The 20472-nt window shown below is 41.6% G+C and overlaps 1 protein-coding gene across 5 annotated transcripts in view; it reads right to left on the reverse strand.

The window, feature by feature from the left end:
* Window positions 1–20472, reverse strand: part of LOC137369342 (A disintegrin and metalloproteinase with thrombospondin motifs 3-like) — a 311469-nt gene that overhangs the window by 142999 nt on the left and 147998 nt on the right. Inside the window, exon 1 of one of the 5 annotated variants that reach the window (XM_068030413.1) lies at window positions 14624–14689. The exons of the other annotated variants lie outside the window; for them this stretch is intronic. Within the exon in view, the coding sequence (XP_067886514.1) occupies window positions 14624–14630 (7 nt within the window). The 5' untranslated portion in view covers window positions 14631–14689. Of the gene's footprint in view, window positions 1–14623; window positions 14690–20472 lie in introns of those variants that run through there. 5 annotated transcript variants of the gene reach the window in all.

Raw genomic sequence — 20472 nt, forward strand, 5'->3', positions numbered from 1 at the left:
TTCACACATGACAGATTGGTCAGAAATGTAAAAGCTCATGGGATACAGGGGAATATGGTGAGTTGGATCCAAAATTGGATCAGTGACAGGAAACTAAGGGTAATGGTCGACGGATGCTTTTGCGAATGAAAGGCGGTTTCCAATGGTGTTCCACAGGGCTCAGTGTTTGGTCCCTTGCTGTTTGTGGTATATATTAACGATTTGGACTTAAATGTGGGAGGCATGATTAGGAAATTTTCAGATGACTCAAAAATTTGCCATCCAGTTGGTAGTCAAGAGGATAGCTGTAGACTCCAGAATGACATCAATGGTTTGGCTGAGTGGTCGGAAAAGTGGCAATTGGAATTCAATCCAGAAAAGTGTGAAGTGATGCATTTAGGGAGGGCAAACAAAGTAAGGGAATACACAATAAAGGGGAGGATATTGAGAGGGGTACAAGAAGTGAGAGACCTTGGAGTGCATGTCCACAGGTCCCTGCAGATGGAAGGACAGGTAGATAAAGTGGTGAAGAAGACTTATGAGATGCTTTCCTTTATTGGCCGAGGTATAGAATACAAAAACAAGGATGTAATGCTGAAACTGAGTAAAACACTGGTTAGGCCACAGCTGAAGTATTGCTCGTACAGTTCTGGTCACCACATTGCAGGAAGGACAAAACTGTTTGGGACAGAGTACAGAGGAGATTTACAGGAGTGCTGCCAGGGCTTGAAAATTGCAGTTATGAGGAAAGATTGGATAGGCTTGGCTTGTTTTCCTTAGAACAGAGGAGGTTGAGGGGTGACTTAATTGAGGTGTACGAAATTATGAGGGGCCTAGATAGAGGAGACAGGACGGACCTGTTTTCTCCTAGTGGAGAGATCAATCACCAGGGGGCATAGATTTAAGGTGATTGGTAGAAGGATTGGAGGGGACATGAGGAAAAACGTTTTCACCCAGAGGGTGGTGGGCATCTGGAATTCACTGCCCGGATCAGTGGTGGAGGCAGAAACCCTCAAATCATTTAAAAGGTACCTGGGACCTGCACCTGAAGTGATGCAACCTGCAAGGCCAAAGACCAGGTGCTGGAAGGTGGGATTAGATTCAGCTGGTGCAAATACGATGGGCTAAATGGCCTCTTTCTGTGCTGTAAATTTTCTATGATTATATGGAAAATTGTCTGTATCATAATTACATTACTTAAAAGTGCACCTTTGCTAACAGGTAAGAGATTTGGCTTGGACATAAATTGGTTAGTCTGGAGTACAATCTTACAGATCATGATTATTCATTTTGGAACTGAATAATAAATGCAGTACAACAGCTCAACTTTTTGCGGAAAACATTTTTTTGGTAACAATTATCTTGTCAGAGCTGAATCGGAATTGACAGTAATAGTCTGAGATATAGACATAAATGAATTTAAAAGAATTATTTAATTGGAGGAACTAAAGGGTGCTGTCATGAAGACCCTTTCTGCCAGGACTGAGGCATATTAATTTCATCATATGAAACATTAATTTTAAACTGCTGCTGGACTGAAAGAAGAGATGAGTTGTTTAAAGAGATCAGCAGTGGCTGGAAAAATCTACATACTATGAGTCAGTTGCCTGAAGAGACAATAGAATGGCTCCCTGATCCAATTAATCCAAATGGATTTTGATCACCAGATGTTGAATGTGGAACAAGCCAGCATTCCATTCCGCACCCCACCCCCCCCCCCCCCCACCTCCACTTTGGGTCTCTACTAAGATGAAAGGAATCCACAAAAACGCAGGGGAGTTTGTTAAAAAAACTGCTCACATGACTAACCTGACGGCTCAGGTTTGGCTTTGGACTGCTCACAGAAGAGTTTGGGTCAGACTGCAACTGAACTTGAAGAAAGAAAGAGTCTCTCTCCTGCCTGGCTCACTCTCATGAATTTTCAGATCCACTGAAGGCACTTAAACCTCCAGAGAGAAGACTCCTACATTGAAACACTTTGCAAGCGTTCACTGGGCCCCAATGAAATGGCAAGATTTACCTGCAATCAAAGACTCTACATCGAACTCAAAGGACAGTAAATAAACACCAGCTATTGATTCAAACGTTTCCCCTTTATTCTTTCTACTTTTCTGTCTCTATCTGTGTGTGTGTTTATCGCGTATGCATGCAAGCGTGGTCGTGTCGTGTATTTGTAGTTGTTTAACAGAATTAGAGTTTTAAGGTTAATAAACTTCCACCTTTCTTGCTTAAATGTAAGAAAAGGTGTCTGATTGATTTATTTGCCTTACAATTGGAGAGCAGTGAACAAGGATTCACTGAAGGGGAGCTAAAAACGTGGTGTTTTAAAAATCAAACCTTGTTACGGTTAAACCAGGCAAAGGCTAAGAGGGAACCCCTGGACCCATTTCTCACCTGGTCGTAACAGAGCTCTTTATTTCTAATTGTGTTTATCTAATTTTGTCACTAACTTTAGTGAGTAAATGACACTTCGTCCATGAGAGATGCTGTTGTTTCTGCATTTTAGAATCTAGGACCTAGTTTAACAGCCTGTCAAGATGAATAAACTAGTCTTGGCTTGCTACCATTTATCTCTCTCTCCCTTCCTGTCCCACTCTGTTTTTCTGTTTTATATGACTCTTCTGAAGTACTTTTTTAAAATTAATTCATGGGATGTGGGTGTCGCCAGCTAGTCCAGCATTTATTGCCCATCCCGGATTGTTCTTGAGAAGGTGGTGGTGAGCTGCCTTCTTGAACCGCTGCAGTCCATGTGAGGTAGGTAAACCCACTTTGCTGTTAGGAAGGGAGTTCCGGGATTTTGACCCAGCGACAGTGAAGAAACGGCGATATAGTTCCAAGTCAGGATGATGTGTGACTTGCAGGTGGCGATGTTCCCATGCATTTTCTGCCCTTGTCCTTCATTCTAGTTGATAGAGGTCGCGGGTTTGGAAGGTGTTGTCTAATGAGACTTGGTGCGTTGCTGTAGTGCATCTTATAGATGGTACACACTGCTGCCACTGTGCATCGGTGGTGAATGTTTGTGGATGATGTGCCAATCAAGTGAGAAGCTTTGTCATGGATGGTGTTGAGCTTCTTGAGTGTTGTTGGAGCTGCACCCATCCAGGCAAGTGGAGAGTATCCATCACACTCCTGACTTGTGCCTTGTAGATGATGGACAGGCTTTGGGGAGTCAGGAGGGGGGTTACCTGCCGCAGGATTCCTAGCCTCTGACCTGCTCTTGTAGCCACGGTATTTATATGGCTACTCCAGTTTAGTTTCTGGTCAATGGTAACCCCTAGGATGTTGATAATGGGGGATTCAACGATCGTAATGCCATTGAATGTCATGGGGAGATGGTTAGATTCTCTCTTGTTGGAGATGGTCATTGCCTGGCACTTATGTGGCACAAATGTTACTTGCCACTTATCAGCCCAAGCCTGGATATTGTCCAGGTCTTGCTGCATTTCTGCACGACTGCTTCAGTATTTGAGGAGTCACGAATGGTGCTAAACATTGTGCAATCTTCAGCAAACATCCCCACTTCTGACCTTATGATTGAAGGAAGTCATTGATGAAGCAGCTAAAGATGGTTGGGCCTAGGACACTACCCTGAGGAACTCTGCAGTGATGTCCTGGAGCTGAGATGATTGACTTCCAACAACCACAACTATCTTCCTTTGTGCCAGGTATGACTCCAACTAGCGGAGAGTTTCCCCCGATTCCCATTGACTTCAAGTTTTGCTAGGGCTCCTTCATGCCATACTTGGTCAAATGCTGCCTTGATGTCAAGGGCAGTAACTCTCACCTCACCTCTTGAGTTCAGCTCTTTTGTCCATGGTTGAACCAAGGCTATGTGCTCCATCCTATAAATTTCTCCTAATTTGGAGATCACTGCCTTTTGCTGGCTGCCTTGTCTTCAGACACATATTACAAGCAGGTAGAGAAGTTGCACAAACATTGACCATCACGGGTTATATTATCTTGTGACAACAGCAGTGAGAATTAGTTTGTCTTCCTATTGCTGAATTTTCTGCCGTACCTCGATAACCACAATAACAATCCTCTCCTCGTGTTTCATGGTTTATTGGTTGAATTTGCACTCCTGACACAGTGCAAATCCAGAGGTCATCAATAAGTTCCATCTACAAGCCTGTGACATGGCATAGCTAGCTCTATTCTGTCAACAAAAGTAATTTGCATTGGCATTGCGTACTATCTTGCTTGCTAGCTAGCTAATTGTGAGCTAGCTAACAGTTGTGCTGCTCTCCATTGATGTTTGTATGCTTCGCTACTTTATTTATAGGAAGAAATGTGTTTTAAATCGGACTGTGTTTTGATGACATTAGATTAACTATACACTTTATATACAGATTAATTGCCCCCATGTCCGTGGCTGAGTCAATAATTTTGTCAAATGTCTATGCTGCAACATGTTGGTGCCTAGCCCTGATTATAAAGTAGACATGTATCGCATGTCCATTCAGTAACTATTCATTTTATAACTGAATAATACATGCAGTGCAACCACAACGTTTTGCAGAAAAGCTTTTTTGTTAATAATTATCTTGTCAGAGCTGAATTGGAGCTTGAGCTCTGTACAAAGTGGTCAAATTTCCACAAAATACCAAACTTTGCAAGGCAGTGGAATTGGAGAAAGTGGCTACGAAATGAAAGAACATGATAACAGGAGTAGGCCAGTTAGCTCCTTGAGCTTGTTCCACCATTCAGTAAGGTCATGGCTCATCTGTACTACTATTCCATTTACCCACCTTTGTTCTACATCCCTTGATACCCTTACCTGATAAAAATCTATTGATCTCAGTCTTGAAAATTTCACTTGACCCAACAGCCACAGTTTTTTCATAGAATTATAGAATGATTACAGCTTAGAAGGAGGCCATTTGCCCCATCATGTCTGTGCAAGAGCAACTCACCTAGTCCAACTCCCCTGCCTTTTCCCTATAGCCCTGCAAATGTTTTCTCTTTAGATAATCATCCAGTTTTGAAGGCCTCTATTGAATCTACTTCCACTATACTCTCAGGCAGTGCATTCCAGATCCTAACCACTCGCTGTGTAAAATAGTTTTTCCTCATGTCCCTGTTGTTTATTTTGCCAATCACCTTAGATCGGTGTCCTCTGGTTCTAGATCCTTTGGCCAATGGGAACAGTTTCTCCCTATTTACTCTGTCCAGACTCATGAATTTTGAACATCTCTATCAAATTTCCTCTTAAACTTCTCTTCTCCAAGGAGAGCCTATCTCCAACCTATCCACATAACTGAAGTTCCTCATTCCTGGAACCATTCTTGTGCATCTTTTCTGCACCCTTTCTAATGTCTTAACATCTTTCCAAAAGTGTGGTGCCCAGAATTGGAAAAACAATACTCCAGTTGAGGCCAAACCAGTGTTTTATACAGGTTTATAACGGTTTCTTGTTTTTGTACTTTATTCCCCTATTTATAAAGCCAAAATCACATATGCTTTATTAATCACTTTCTCAACCTGCCTTGCAACCTTCAAATGTACACAATCACCCCCAAATCCCTCTGCTCCTGTACCCCCTTTAGAATTTTACTCTTCATTCTTCCTAGCAAAATGAATCACTTCACAATTTTCTGCATTACATTTCATCTGCCACTTGTCCTCTTGAAGTCCATCACTATCCTCCTCACAACACTTCCAAGTTTTGTGTCATCTGCAAATTGTGAAATTGTATCCTGTACACCCAAGTCTAGGTCATTAGTATATATATATCAAGAAAAAATAGGGGTCCTAACACTGAACCCTGGGGTACCCCACTATAAACCTTACACCAGTCCAAAACACAATCATTCAGAACTCCTCTGTGTTTCCTGTCACTTAGCCAATGTTGTATCCAATTCCAATTTTTGGGGGGCAAAAAGTTCCAGATTTCCAGTATACTTTGTGTGAAGAAAGTGCTTCCTAATGTCATTCTTACATGGCCTGACTCTAATTTTAAGATTGCGCTCCCTTGTTCTACACTACTGAATTATTTTATACATCTCAATTAGATCATCCCTCAACCGTCTAACTTCAAGAGAATACAAGCCAAGTTTATGCAACCTGTCCTCATAAATTAACCTTTTAAGCCCTATTATTCTTGATCCCTTACAAGGCCATGAAATCCTTCCTCAGGTGTGACGCCTAGAACCGGATTTCCACTTTTCCGTTTTGCCTTTGCTTTTGGCATAACTGTCTTTTACCTCAATTGTTAACATGAGATGCACAAAAAAGATATGTTGGAAGAGAATGGTAGATTATATTTAAGACAGACATATGTAAAGTGCTACAAATAGGAAGGAAGAGTAGACGACACACATATATTATGTTCAACTAGCTAAGGAAGAAGCTGAAAGAGACAGAGGAATCTTAACATTAGTAGGTAAACATGTTCAACCAATCGAATGGAGAGCAACATTCAGAAAAGCCAATTGAATGCTGAACTACAGAGACAAAACAGTAGAACATAGGTCAGAGGAAGTAATGAACAAGTGTTATAGTGCTCTACTCAGACCACTGGTTGTCAAGAAACAGGTGAAAGGGAAGTCATACAGTTGCAGTTGAAAAGAGGAGATGCAGTTTCAGAAGGAAAGGGAGAAAGAGAGTTTCAGAAGTAAAAAGAAGAAAGGGAGTTTTGACTTCAAAAGGAATGAGAAGGGAATTTCAGAAGGAGAAAGAGGTGAAACAGTTTGAGTTAGCAAGGCTGCAAATCCAAAATGAAAATGTCACAAGCCACTCGAACCTTACCTCAATTCTGAGCAAAATTTGATGTGCTGAGACACTGAAGACTAGTGCCAAAATTAAATGAGGAGGAAGTTGACTCATATGAGAAAATAGCTACCAGGCTAAAATGGCTGAAAGAATTTTGGACTCTCCTCTTACAAGGCGAGTTCGTGGGTAGGGCTCATGAAGTTCTTTCCCTGTTATCAGAAGATACTTCCTCTGACTATGAACAAACTAAAACTGCAATTCTGAAAGCATATGAGTTAGTACCTGAAGCATATTGACAGAAATTCAGACACACTAGAGAAAGATTCACACTGGCTTACATTGAATTTGAAAGAATTAACCATATAGCTTTCGATCCTTGAATACAATCTCTCAAGTTAGATTCCTCATATGAAAATTTGAGAGAAGTGATGTTGCTGGATGAATTTAAAAATAGCATTCCAGTTAATGTGAGAACTCACATTGAAGAACAAACAGTTACAAGGGTAAGAGAAGCAGTAGAAATGGCCGACCATTATGAGTTAATACACAAATCCCAAACTCAGAATAAATTTGGGTCTAGTAACTCTTACAGGCTAGGGAGAGATAGCAGGGACACAGAGAAGCAGAAATAGGCTTGAGAGAAAAGGAGAGTAGGGAAGAAAAACTAGATCAGTCTCCAACTTTTAAAAAGAAGGAACCCAGCCGTTAAACCAATAGCAGCGTGCCTGATGTGTTTCAAGTGCAGCAAATCTGGGCATGTCCAGGCAAATTGTTGGCATTCCAAAAAACCAACAGGAGGCTCTACAGTCTATCCCTTGTCCATAGCTATGAAAATAGTAAGCTTGTGTTCCAACATAACTCTACAACAAAGCTCATACCAGAACTTTTTACAAAAAGGAAAAATTACTCCTTTTTATCCCAGGCACCAAGCAAGGAGCTAACCATTCTCAGGAATACCAGTTGTTTTCAAACCCTCCTAGCAGCCGAGTTTACAGAAATGTCACGGAAAGCAGAACAAACACCACGGTATTGGTAAAAGGGTTTCTGGCAAATGCTTGAAGGTTCCTTTAGTTAAAATTTACCTACAGAGTAAGTTGGTCACCGGGGTAGTGATGGATGGGATCATTCCGAACTTGCCAATTGCAGGGGGTCGACCTATTGCTGGGAAATGACTTGGCAGGTGAGGGGAACAAACAAAACTCTGCACAGCTGTAGAAAGTCCCAAAAATCCTACAGGGGGCAACAGGACCATAAAGATTAAAGAGGTTAAAGGAAAGCCACAAGAATTTAAAAAGGCCAAGATAGAGTCAGAAGAATTTTAAGGAGCTGAGATAAAAGCAGCAAAGGTTGAAGGAAAAGCACCAAAGATATAGTCAGCCAAAACCTTCCTTGAAGATTTAAATAGGGACAAGGAAAGTTCCCAAACAGGCAAGCCAAGAGTGAGAGAGTTGCCTCACCTAGCTGAAGTGCCACAAGGGAGTGCAGTGGAAGCTGGACAACCAACTGCGAGCAGTAGTGTCCCAGAGGACATGGGACAAATTAGGGAAAAACCAAACCCTGAAATAAAAGGAAACGGAAAGGTAAAATATCCTAAAGTAAACAACACTTGTGAAAGCCACTGGGACACTAAAAGTGAGGTCAGTGTGTATGTACCCACTGAAAAAATCAAAGGGTCAGGTTCTAAATCCTAAACTAATCAAACCCAGCCAAACAGATTCAGAACTCACGAAGGACAAAGTGCAGGAGGAGAACCCAGATGCTTCACAGGGGCTAAAAAATAACTTATCACCCACTATCTTGCTAGAGATAAGAATTAACAATGTGCCAGAACCTGAACTATTAAACTCATGTGGTGTGGAAGTGGCAGTTAAGGGGTTAAGTACTATACAGGCAGTAAAATTTGAAAAAAGCCAAGAACAATGCAGTAATGGACATTTGCATATGACAAGCCTTGGAACAGTAAAAGTAAAACTGTTACAGGAAAGAGCGAAGGTAGTGTGGTCAGGGAGATACAAAACAGCTTTTGAGAGGCTGAAAGCCATCTTAACCAATAAGCCGGTGCTAGCAGCTCCAAATTTTAATAAACTATTTAAAATGGCAGTTGATGCTAGTGACCCAGAGGTAGATGCGATCTTGCTTCAAGATTTATTTATTTATTTAGAGATACAGCACTGAAACAGGCCCTTTGGCCCACCGAGTCTGTGCCGACCAACAACCACCCATTTATACTAACCCTACTGTAATCCCATTTTCCTTACCACCTACCTACACTAGGGACAATTTACAATGGCCAATTTACCTATCACCTGCAAGTCTTTGGCAGTGGGAGGAAACCAGAGCACCCAGCAAAAACCCACGTGGTTACATGGAGAACTTGCAAACTCCGCACAGGCAGTACCCAGAATTGAACCCGGGTCCCTGGAGCTGTGAGGCTGCGGTGCTAACCATTGCGGCATTGTGCCGCAAGATGATGAGTCAGGCATTGAGAGACCAATTGGATATTTCTCCAAAAAATTAAACAGACATCAAAAGAGATATTCTACTGTGGAGAAGGAAAATCTGGGACTGTTACTGGCTCTCGATCACTTTGAAGTATATGCCCGAGATGGATATAGAGAGTCCGTAGCTTATACCGACCACAATCCTTTGACATTTGAGGAGAAATTCAAAACCCAGAATGCAAGGCTATTTCGATGGAGCCTGCTTTTGCAATCTTACCGCCTAAAGATTACACACATTGCAGGGAAAAACAATGTTATAGCTGATGCTTTATCCAGATTCTAACTCATTACAGAATCATCCTGGATGAAAACTAGATCAGAGCACAGTAATGGCAGTGTGAGATTGGTAAGTGAGTGTTTGAGGATGAATGTGTATGTACAGTTTCTTTTTTTTTATTTACAACCTTATAATGAAATGCTCCTGTCATCACAATAGCCTTCATCGGCCGAGGCATTGAGTACAAGAGTTGGGACGTCATGTTACAGTTGTACATAACGTTAGTTAGGCCGCATTTGGAGTACTGTGTGCAGTTCTGGTCACCACACGACAGGAAAGATGTGATTAAGCTAGAGGTGCAGAAAAGATTCACAAGGATGTTGCCTGGTTTGGAGGGCTTGAGTTATAAAGAGAGATTGGATAGGCTGGTCTGTTTTCCCTGGAACGAAGGAGGCCGAGAGGGGACATGATAGAGGTATATAAAATTATGAGAGTCATAGATAGGGTAGATAGCCAGAGTCTGTTTCCCATGGTAGGGGTGACTAAAACTAGAGGGCATAGATTTAAGGTGAGAGGGAGGAGGTTTAAAGGGGATCAAAGGGGTAAATTGTTCACAAAGAATAGTGGGTATCTGGAATGAGCTGCCTGAGGAGGTGGTGGAGGCAAGAACAGTAGTGACATTTGAGAGGCATATAGACAAGTACTCAAATGAGCAAGGCATAGAGGGATATGGAAGTAATGCAGGCAGATGAGATTCGTATAGATAGGCATTATGGTCGGCATGGACACGGTGGGCCGAAGGGCCTGTTTCTATGCTGTACGACTCTGACTCTACATTTCATCTCGTCTGGTACAGAGGTGTCACAAACAATGATTTTTTAATCCACTGGATGGAAACCCGATTATTAAACTTGTGGGGATGAACCACTCAAATCGTGCAAGCTTCAAACTCTGCCTGCTGACTGTGAGCACTGAGGCATATTCCCTGCTGCAGACGGTAGTGTTCAGTGGTTTAATTGATCTGTGTTTGATTGTGTTAGTTTGTTTACCGGTCGATGCTCACTGTGCTTAATTACTAAAGCCTGAGGGTAGTGCTAGTGATTAGAGAAGGTTCCAGAAGGAACAGACAGGAACTCCCTCGAAGGAAATCAGCCACATTGCTGCCTCCCGGACAACCACCAAACAACGACCATATCTTCAAACTGGAAGCCAAAGAACTATCGAATCAGCATCCACATCTTCAAACCAGAAGCCTCAGCACCAAAGGAAAATTGCACGACCACTGGCCTTTGGTCAGCCAAGTCACCAATCTCCACAGACGGTACACCCCTTTTATTTCTCTGGACTCCAATTCAACCAATCTATCCTTCCCCATTCTGTAAAGCGTGTGTGTGTGTGTGTGTGAGAGAAAGTTGGAGTTTATTTTATCATTCGACGTATATCCATTTAAGTACAATAAAGCCAATCTCTTGCTTTGTTAAATGAGAAAACCTGTTCGATTGGCTCTTTGTATGACCATGGCGCGTCAACAGTTAAATACTCAATAAATTGGCAAGTATATTCATTTAAAAAAGAAATAAACCTGTTGTGGTAAAACAAGGAGAGGGACAGAAGGGGAGCCCTTCGACCCTTTCTCACCTGATCATAACACTGGCCAGTCAGCCTAACCTCGGTAATGGGAAAATTATTGGAAAGAATTCTGAGATTCAGTATAAATTGTCATTTAGAAAAGCACAGATAAATTAAGGGCAGTCAGCATGGATTATTTAAGGGAAAGTCATGTCTGACGAGCTTGATTGAATTTTCTGAGGTGGTAACAGGAGGGTCAATAAGGGTAGCACGTTTGATGTCAGTCTACTTGGATTTTAGCAAGGATTTTGAAAAAGGTCCCACATGACAGACTTCTTGGAAAATCAAACACTTATGGGGTCCAAGAGAAAATGACAAGTTAGATCCAAAATTGGCTCAGTAGCAGAAAGCAAAAGGATAATGGTTAATGGATGTTTATGTGACTGGAAGACTGTTTCCAGTGGGGTTCTACAGGGTCCAGTACTAGGTCCATTGTTGTTTGTGGTATATATCAATAATTTTGACTTAAATGTAAATGCATGATTAAGATGTTTGCAGATTATGTGAAAATTGGCTCTGTGGTTGATAGAGAAGAAGAAAGCTGTTGACCTCAGGAAGATATCAATGGACTGGTCAGATGGGCAGAAAAATGGAAATGGAATTCAATATGGAGACATGTGAGGTAATGCATTTGAGGAGGGCAAAACAAGGCAAGGGAATGCACAATTAATGTTAGGATTCAGAGAAATGTAGAGGAAGAGTGACCTTGTTGTGCATGCTTACAGATCCATGAATAGAGCAATTCAGGCAGATAAGGTGGTTAAAAAGGCATATGGGATGCTTTCCTTTATTGACCACCAATCCATCAGGCAGAGGTCTGCAAGGAATGTCCTCAAGGCCCTATGGGAAAAGGAGATGGTGGATCCTGTCGGATGGTTCCCTAAGCAGCCTGCCAAAGTCATTTGGCAGAATGCCTCATCACCAGAACTTTCAAACAAGCACCAAAACGTAGCTTGACTGGTGGTGAGAAGGGCCCTCCCCATCAGATCCTTCCTGCATGCCTGGAGTCTCACCCCCTCCACATGTTGCCCTTGAGGTGGCTGCGGTGGGGAAGAGACAGTTACCCACCTCCTTCTGGAATGTGTCTTTGCAAAGTAGGCGTGGAAAGAGATGCAGTGGTTTTTGTCGAGGTTCATCCCAAGCAGCTCTGTAACACAGTAATCTGTGCTCTACGGGCTGTTCCCAGGGATGCACACCTGGATAAACATCAACTGCTGCTGGAGGACCATCAATTCGGTGAAAGCTGCTATTTGGTCTGCCCGAAATTTGCTGGTCTTCTGGCACAAAGAGTTGTCCATGACCGAATGTTGCAGACTGGCACATTCCAAGGTCCACGACTATGTGCTGAGGGATGCACTAAAGTTTGGGGCAGCCGCTGCGAAGGCTCAATGGGGAAAGACCACTGTGTAAGGTCCTCCCACCAAAGTGAACTGAGGGGCTAGACCCATGGAAAACCCCTCAGGCTGTATACACCAAATATGGGTTTGCTGTAAAATGTACGTGGCATGTAAAATGGAACGGAAGGGTTGTGAGGCAACTCATTCCTGTATCGAAGAAAATGGTTTTCCTTTGCACTCTTTGGAATATCAGTTTTGTTCTGTTTTGAACTGTTTTGTAATGCATTTTTTTTTTTATAACAGATTTTTATGAATAAAGTATATTTTGGAAAAAACAAAGCCATGACACAGGATATAAAATCAGGGAGGTTATGTTAGAACAGTATAAACCACTAGTTAGGTCTCAGCTAGATTACTGCATATGTTCTGGTCACATTACAGGAAGGATCTGATCACACTAGAGAGAGTACAAAGGAGATTTTACAAAGATGTTGCCAGGAATGGAGAATTTTAGCCATGGGTAAATATTGGATAGGCTGGGAATACTCAGCAGGTCAGGCAGCATCTGTGGAGCGAGAAACAGAGTTAACGTTTCAGGTTGATGACCTTTCATCAGAACTGTTCTGTTTTTTTTGGGATTTCCAGCATCCACAGTATTTTGGTTTTGGATAGGCTGGGGTTGTTTTTTTGTAAATTTAATTGGTGTGTCCAAAATTATGCAGGACCTACAAAGTGGAAAGGAAGGACCTATTTCCCTTCGCATGAGAGGTTAACAACCAGACAGTATAGATTTAATGTAATTGACAAAATGATTCAACTGGGGTTGGAGAGAAATTTGGTTCTTCAGAGACTGGTGGGATTCTGGAACTCACTTCCCGAAAGGATGGTAGAAGTAACAACTCTTGTTGCATTTAAAAAACACCTGGATATGCACTCGAACTTCTGTAGCCTGCAGGGCTATGGACCAAGAGCAGGAAAGTGTGATTATAGTTCTAAATCGCTTAAAAATTTATTGCTTGTTGACCCAGTGCTATGTTATTCTACTGTCCTAAACTTACATGAAATTACAACCATACAAAAATGGTGTTCAATAGTTTGTGTAACAATTTAAAGGGACTCCAAATAATTTCAGTTTCTATCATGCAAAAGTATTGCAATCTCAGGAACATACTGTACAGTGCCTAACGTAGCCACCTGCTCAAATACACATGCAACACTCAAAAGGTATCTAAAGTTGCAGATAGTAGCAGGAGCCAGGGGCAGTGTTTGTGCTTACCTTGGGGGCATAGTTTCAGTTTGGGGCTATATTTTACTAGATGATGTTACTAAATATGATCTATTTCATCTGGTGTCAAGTCTGCACACGTATGATCCTAAGATGTGTTTGCAATAGATCATACAAAAAGTTGCAAAATGTTAAGCAAAAGGGTAAATGACAATGAACAATTATTAAACATGAACATGTGCTATGTCGCATGATGATTTTTTTAATTCATCAGTTAAAAACCTGAATTAAACTGTAAAGAAAACAGGAGGCAAAGAACTGCAGCTAAAATGGCCACTGCAATTTGCATCTAAATACCCTACATTCCAATTGTTGAGGTGGAAACGTATGTCTGCTAAACTCCAAACAGAACAATGGCCTGAGAAATTTGAATGGGCTACCTGCCCTGCCTTCATTAACAGGACATTAAAGGCAATCTTGGAACATTAACACTCCAAGAAAAACCTACCAGCCAAAAACATCAGGACAGCTGAGTTCATCCGGAATACCACTGAATTACCAGACTCCACAGACTGTATATCCTTTTTTATTGTTCCGGACTCTAATAAAACTAATCTATTCTTCTCCACTCTAACTTATTTGTGTGCACGATTCTTGTGTGTGTGTGAAAGCTGAGCATAGTTTATTATTTTACTGAGATCGGGTTTTGTTTTTAAGTAAAATAAAACTAACCTCTTTCTTGTTTAAACTGAAGAAAAACTGTCCAACTGATTCTTTTATGATCATAGCACATAAATGATTAAACATTCATTGAATTGGTAACCATATGCACTGTTTAAAAGAAATAAACCCTGTCGCAGTCAAAGAAGGAGGGGGACAAGAGGGGAGTCTTTTGACGACTCGTCACCTGATCGTAACACTTTTGAAATTCCAAAGTTATTTCAGTATAAAGCTATATGACAACTCGAACAAGACTTTCATGCTTTTATGAAGTGTAATATCTGAGTAGTTGAGTTGTACTTACAGTTCATAAGAGCTGAATTTTTTCTCCTTGTTCTGCCACTTCAGCCTCTGAAGATGGGTTGCTGGGGTGAGTGAGAAGGCAAGCGTTGAGATCAGAGCCTGCTGCAGGCTGCTGCATGTGCCTTAATTATAGCTATTATCATTCACTCACTAACTGAATGCACTCTCTGATGTTCATACATACTCACTCACTCACTGACTTACATACTCACACTCCCTTTTATTTACTCACTCAAATTCTCTCTCACTCACTTGGTCACTCTTACATTCACTCACTTACATTTAGTAACACATCCTCTCATTCATCCCTTAACTCTTATATACAAATCCCCTCCGTCAACTTCACTCTCTCATTCTCTTATTCAGTCTTTTATCAATCATTTATTCATTCACACTTATTCTCACTCTCTTATTCACTGATTCACTCAGTCATACCTTCCCCTCACTTGGCACCTCATTGCTTTTGCTCTCATATTTACTTATTCTTTCACACTCACTTATTTCCGCACTCTCACTCTCATATTCATTCGCATACTCTCTCTCACTCAGCAACGCATTTTCTTTGCCTGAGGGAGAGGGAGGGTGCAAGTAGATTAAACTCCCTTTCATTCTTTCTCTCTGTGTCCTGACCCCTCTCACTGACTTGATGCCACTCTCTCCTTGTCTTTCTGTTTTATGGGATCCCAGAGACAGAGCCCAACACTCATACAATATCAGCTGCCCTGAAGTAAAAGTCTGTCATTGGATTCAGTGTCTAAAGTTCAGCTGCAACACAAAAACCAGGTATCCTGCCCAGACACACACCCACTCTCTTCTGCCACTGGGACCTAGTGCTTGCATTCCCTTTTCCTTTACCAGATGCAAGTAGATTTTTTGAACAAGATAGAATTGAGCTCCACATTTAATACAGGATGTTTACAAAGTCCTCGTGCAACTTTAAACTTTGGACCTACATGAGAGAAGCAAACTGTAAATGGCATATGAAAGCACAATTCATAAAGTTTTTTTTTTAATGTTAATGCTGTTGTTAATGCTCTGCTAATGTTCTCCTGCCTGAAAATGATGACAGAAAAAGTAAAGGTGAACTGTGTGCGATGGCTGGTAGAACTGAAGTCCATAACAGCTGCTCATTACAGGAAAAATGCACCACACAGGAACTCAATTAACAATTGGATAAAAAAGTTTCCATCATGTGTACATCCAAAGTTATTAAAGTTTATGTAGAACTTTATAATCATCCTGGCTATGACAACAAAGGTAAAAATTAAATAACCCCTATGATTATGCCTGGTCCTCAACCATTTTGTTTCTGAGGACTCACTCCCACATTTAAAAAATTCACAGACTCCCCATAAAACAAGTAATTTTTCTGTATAAAAACTAGTTATACAATTAAACAGACATGATGGGCTGATTGACTTCCTTCTGTGCTCTATGATTCTATGAAAGGTAATCCATCACTTTTGGACAATCTGAGTACAAATGGAATCACCTTTCAAACAGTTCACCTTGAAGAAAGAATCCCTCGGTATTTCACGTCACCACATCATGAATCCATTTATAAAGAGCAGGTACATGATTTTGGTACAAATGCTCAGAAATCCCAACCCAACCCACCAGATCATTCAATAAAAAAAGAAATATGTGACCCAGAAACACCACCAGATTATTGACATTATTTATCGATAATTCTCGAGTATGCTCCATGCCAAGCATCAAAATCTCCAGCAACATTAGATCTAAACAACTGACTTTATTTTTAGATAGTGTTTATTATTGTAGAGTTTATTTCCAGAAAATAAATAATTTATGCAAAAAATTCATGAATTCTGTTACGTTGAGGTCAGGATGAACACATTGTAGAGAATTAATCAATCTACAGCAGTCATTTAACCATAGTCACCATCTGTGGTTTCAAATTGCTAAAATTCACGAATTTTATTTACAAATTTGTATTAGAAGTAAAAGGTTGTGCTAACATGTTTGGCTTTTAATGGCTGTGATTCTTTACTGAAAATACAGCATGCAAGCAACTAATGTCTTTAATAAATTGACGTCACCTTTGTAAACTTAATTGTACCAGTGTTATTAAGATAAACCTGGGCACTTTATGTGTATTAGTAATCTGCACCTTTAAAATGGTCAATAACTACTGTCCGCCTTTCAAATCTTCTTTCTCAATGAGATAAATATTTAAATCTCCATACTTAGCGGTGATCTCACAATGATAAATTGGGATTCCCCTTCTCGTGTCTGAAAACTTACTGAAACACCAAACCAGGCTGTCACAAACACATGCTGCACCAAATGATGATTTTTTTTTAATCCATCAGCTGGAAACCTGAAGTAAATTTTTTAAAAGGTGACTATCTGCAGCTAAAATGGCCACTGGAATTTGAATCAAAATCCCTTGCATTCCACTGCATTGAGAGGGAGTTTGGCTAGCCCTTCCAGAACAGTGGCTTGAGAAGTTTGGAGTGCCTCACCTGGCCAGTCTCCATTAAAAAGTCATTAAAAGCAATCTTGGGACATCAAACTGGTGGAGTCGGACCACTCAAAGGTAAACACTTGAACAATGTGACACTGATGGAGAGAAGGGAATTCCTAGACATGAACTAATTAAGTTACAATAGGAAATATATATTGAGCCCTCTTGTGACAGGCCCAATATCTGTGTGTTTTAAGCTGGCTTTTTTCTCTCTGCAGCAGACAAGCACTGACACTGATCAGAAGAGACCCAAGTGGAGGTCCCTCTCTTTTCTCTCTCTCTCCCCAGTCCACCTGGCAAGTTTTGAACCCTGCCTGCTGGCCGTAACCACCTATGCATCACTGTGGCAGACAGAGACCCTGTGAAGAAACACATCTGCATCGCTGTTTTCCAGGAGGATGACCAAATCTGCTGGCCACATCTACAAGCTGGAAGCCTCAGGACCACCAACTTCAGCCAGATGACAACCGAGTCACCAAACTCTACATACTGTATACTCCTTTTCATTGCCCGGACTCTAATCCAACCATCTATCCTTCCGCATGCTGTAACCTATTTGTTTGTGTGAACCTCGTGCGTGTGTGTGTGAACCTCGTGCGTGTGTGTGTGAACCTCGTGCGTGTGTGTGTGAACCTCGTGCATGTGTGTGTGTGTGTGTGTGTGTGTGTGAACCTCGTGCGTGTGTGTAAACTTCGTGCGTGTGTGTGTGAACCGTGTGTGTGTGTGTGTGTGTGTGTGTGAACCGTGTGTGTGTGTGTGTGTGAACCGTGTGTGTGAACCGTGTGTGTGTGTGTGTGTGTGTGTGTGTGTGTGTGTGTCCTGTCCAATTGGTTCTTTTATGAGCATAGCAGGTAAATAGCGAAACACTCACTGAATTGTCACTGGGTCAAAATCCTGGAGCTCTCTACCTAACTGTACTGAGGGAGTATCTTCACCACACAGACTACAGCAGGACAAGTAGATAGTTACACCAGAATCAAAGGGCAACGAAGGATGGACAGTAAATGCTGGCCTTTACCAGCAATACCCATATGTTGAAAATGTTTTTTTTTTAAAGTAGGTTCCCTTGCCACGTTGGATGCAAATGTAGCTGCAAAATATGGTACTTCCTTGCAACTAGCGCGTCATCAATTATAAATTAGCCCCCTTTATAAATTTTTATTGAGCTTTCATGTGGTGTTCAAGGCCTAGGCACCTCTATGGTCAGCACAACGCAAGTTATTGTTGTAGCTGTTTATGTCCAACTCTAGCTGGGATTTTATGTTGGCAATGAGGGTCTTGACGTATGGTAAAAGTAACGCCAAGAATCCCGTGTCACCTCTTCTCCAGAAGGCCTGCTGATTCTAGTGCCAATCATGCACTTAAGTGGACAGCGGCGGGCTTTCCACAGGATCAAGGACCACATTGCTGGAAGCCCCGCCTTTGGAGAGCTGCCAGCCTATCAGAGACGGGCAGCTCTTTCTCTGAGCAGTGCTACTGAAGGAGGTGTCTTGCAGGGTGGGGGTCGCAGGGGAGGGGGGCTGTAGGAGATTCACAAGCAAGGGCAGGGGGGTGGCTCTCAGCGCACCCCCCTCCTTCCCAATGCCAGTTCCCTTGTTCAGGCACTATGTGCCTTTTAACAAGGGACCTCCACGCTCCACCCGAGCAAGGAAGCAGCCCACACGGTTTTTCATACCATGCTTCTCTTGAAATGACAGGGTCGCCCACTGCACAGCTAATTGCAGAGGTGGTGGGATGAGGCCCTTAATTGGGGATTAATTGCCCAGTTAAGGGCCTCAATTGGTAGCGGGGGCAGGAAAGAACCCCCACCCTGCCGCAGTGGAAAGCATAAAATTCTCCCTAAATTATTGACATATTTGTATGGAACTGGTTCCAACACTAATTCCTGGGTTAGCTTCTGCCAGCATGTGAAATTTCCATTCACCCTTTGCTGTCTGTCTTTCAGCCATCTCTCCTCCAACGCCATTATTTTCCCCTTATGGCATGGGCCCAAATAACCTTAGTCAATTCCTTATTCAGTACTTTATCGTGTTTTCTGGAAGTTCATATGAACTGCAGCCACTCTTTGCCTACATAAATTACACTTCGCAACTCCATGTTAATTGTCTCTGATCAATCTGTGCCCTTTTGATTATTCATTTAATTTGTCCCTAATTTCAAATTTATGACACAAGGTTAACTGGTTGATAGTTTTCCTTTCCTTTTTGTTGAACAAGGGGTGGGTGAGATGTGCCACCTGCAGTACCCTGGCACTATTCACTTATAAATTCATTTCTGAAAAATGACAGTAAATCCCATTGCTGACTCCCTTCAATATTTTAGGGTGCAAGATATCTTACCTGGATATTTAGTACCTCTCCGTGCTCTCAGCGTCTTAACTATTTCTTTTCTAATCGGTCTATGTATTGGCTTGCCTTCTACCTGCGTATCCACAACCCTTGAAGAAGATTTCCTATACTCTCCTTTGCAAATACTGAAGCTTTGTATTAATTAAGCAACTCTACTGTTTTCTTATAATTATCTTGGCATACTCACTTTTGAATGCCTTCACATTAGCCTTGATAAGATTATTTTTCTAACGTGATTTTTTTCCCTTTCTTTCTTTGACCTCTTTGTTGTTTCTATTTGTAGATTATGGAAAGATAGATTTGCATTTATAAAGCACTATTCATGACCTCAAAGTGTCTCATAGCCAATAGAAAGCACAAGAAAGAACTTACATTTAAATGGTACCTTTCATGACCTCGGGATGTCTCAAACACTTAACAGCCAATGAAGTACTTTTGAAGTGTCGTTACTGTTGGAATGTTTCTCAGATGATGCCACTTTTCATAATGCCTCAATTCCCACTGACTGAGTTTGGGAGGGGAGGGGGTTGTTACAGATCCTCCCACTGCTGGCTCAGTGGGTTGTGCCAAAAGGCCACTTTGCTTGCAGCTAGTACATTGCTTTCATTGTCATTGCAGCACTAAAAAGAGATCAAATTGGCCAAATGGGTAAACTTTACTGAGTTCCAACAGCACAGACCACAACAAGCCATACAAGTCATATCAAATCAAATATCACAGTACGCCTGAACTCTTTTGAAAGCTTAGCAGTCAGAGCCAAATGGGAGAGTGAAGCAGTAGTGCAACTCAGCCTCCGCGTTAATGAGATTAGTTCAGCAGTTCAGTTTGATAATCACACACATGTGGAAAGAAGTCTAATCATCTCAGCATCTACATATGAACAAGGTTAATGAAGGCATGCTCAGGAGGAAATAAAAGAATTCTTCAAAACCATTTTACACTCACTGTTCACAAAATGAAGTCAAATATGTTTCTTCTTTTGGGATTTAAGAGGCCTATCAGCATGTCTGTGCA

Source organism: Heterodontus francisci, chromosome 4, assembly GCF_036365525.1.
Source record: "Heterodontus francisci isolate sHetFra1 chromosome 4, sHetFra1.hap1, whole genome shotgun sequence".
In the NCBI taxonomy this organism is placed as follows: Eukaryota; Metazoa; Chordata; class Chondrichthyes; order Heterodontiformes; family Heterodontidae; genus Heterodontus; species Heterodontus francisci.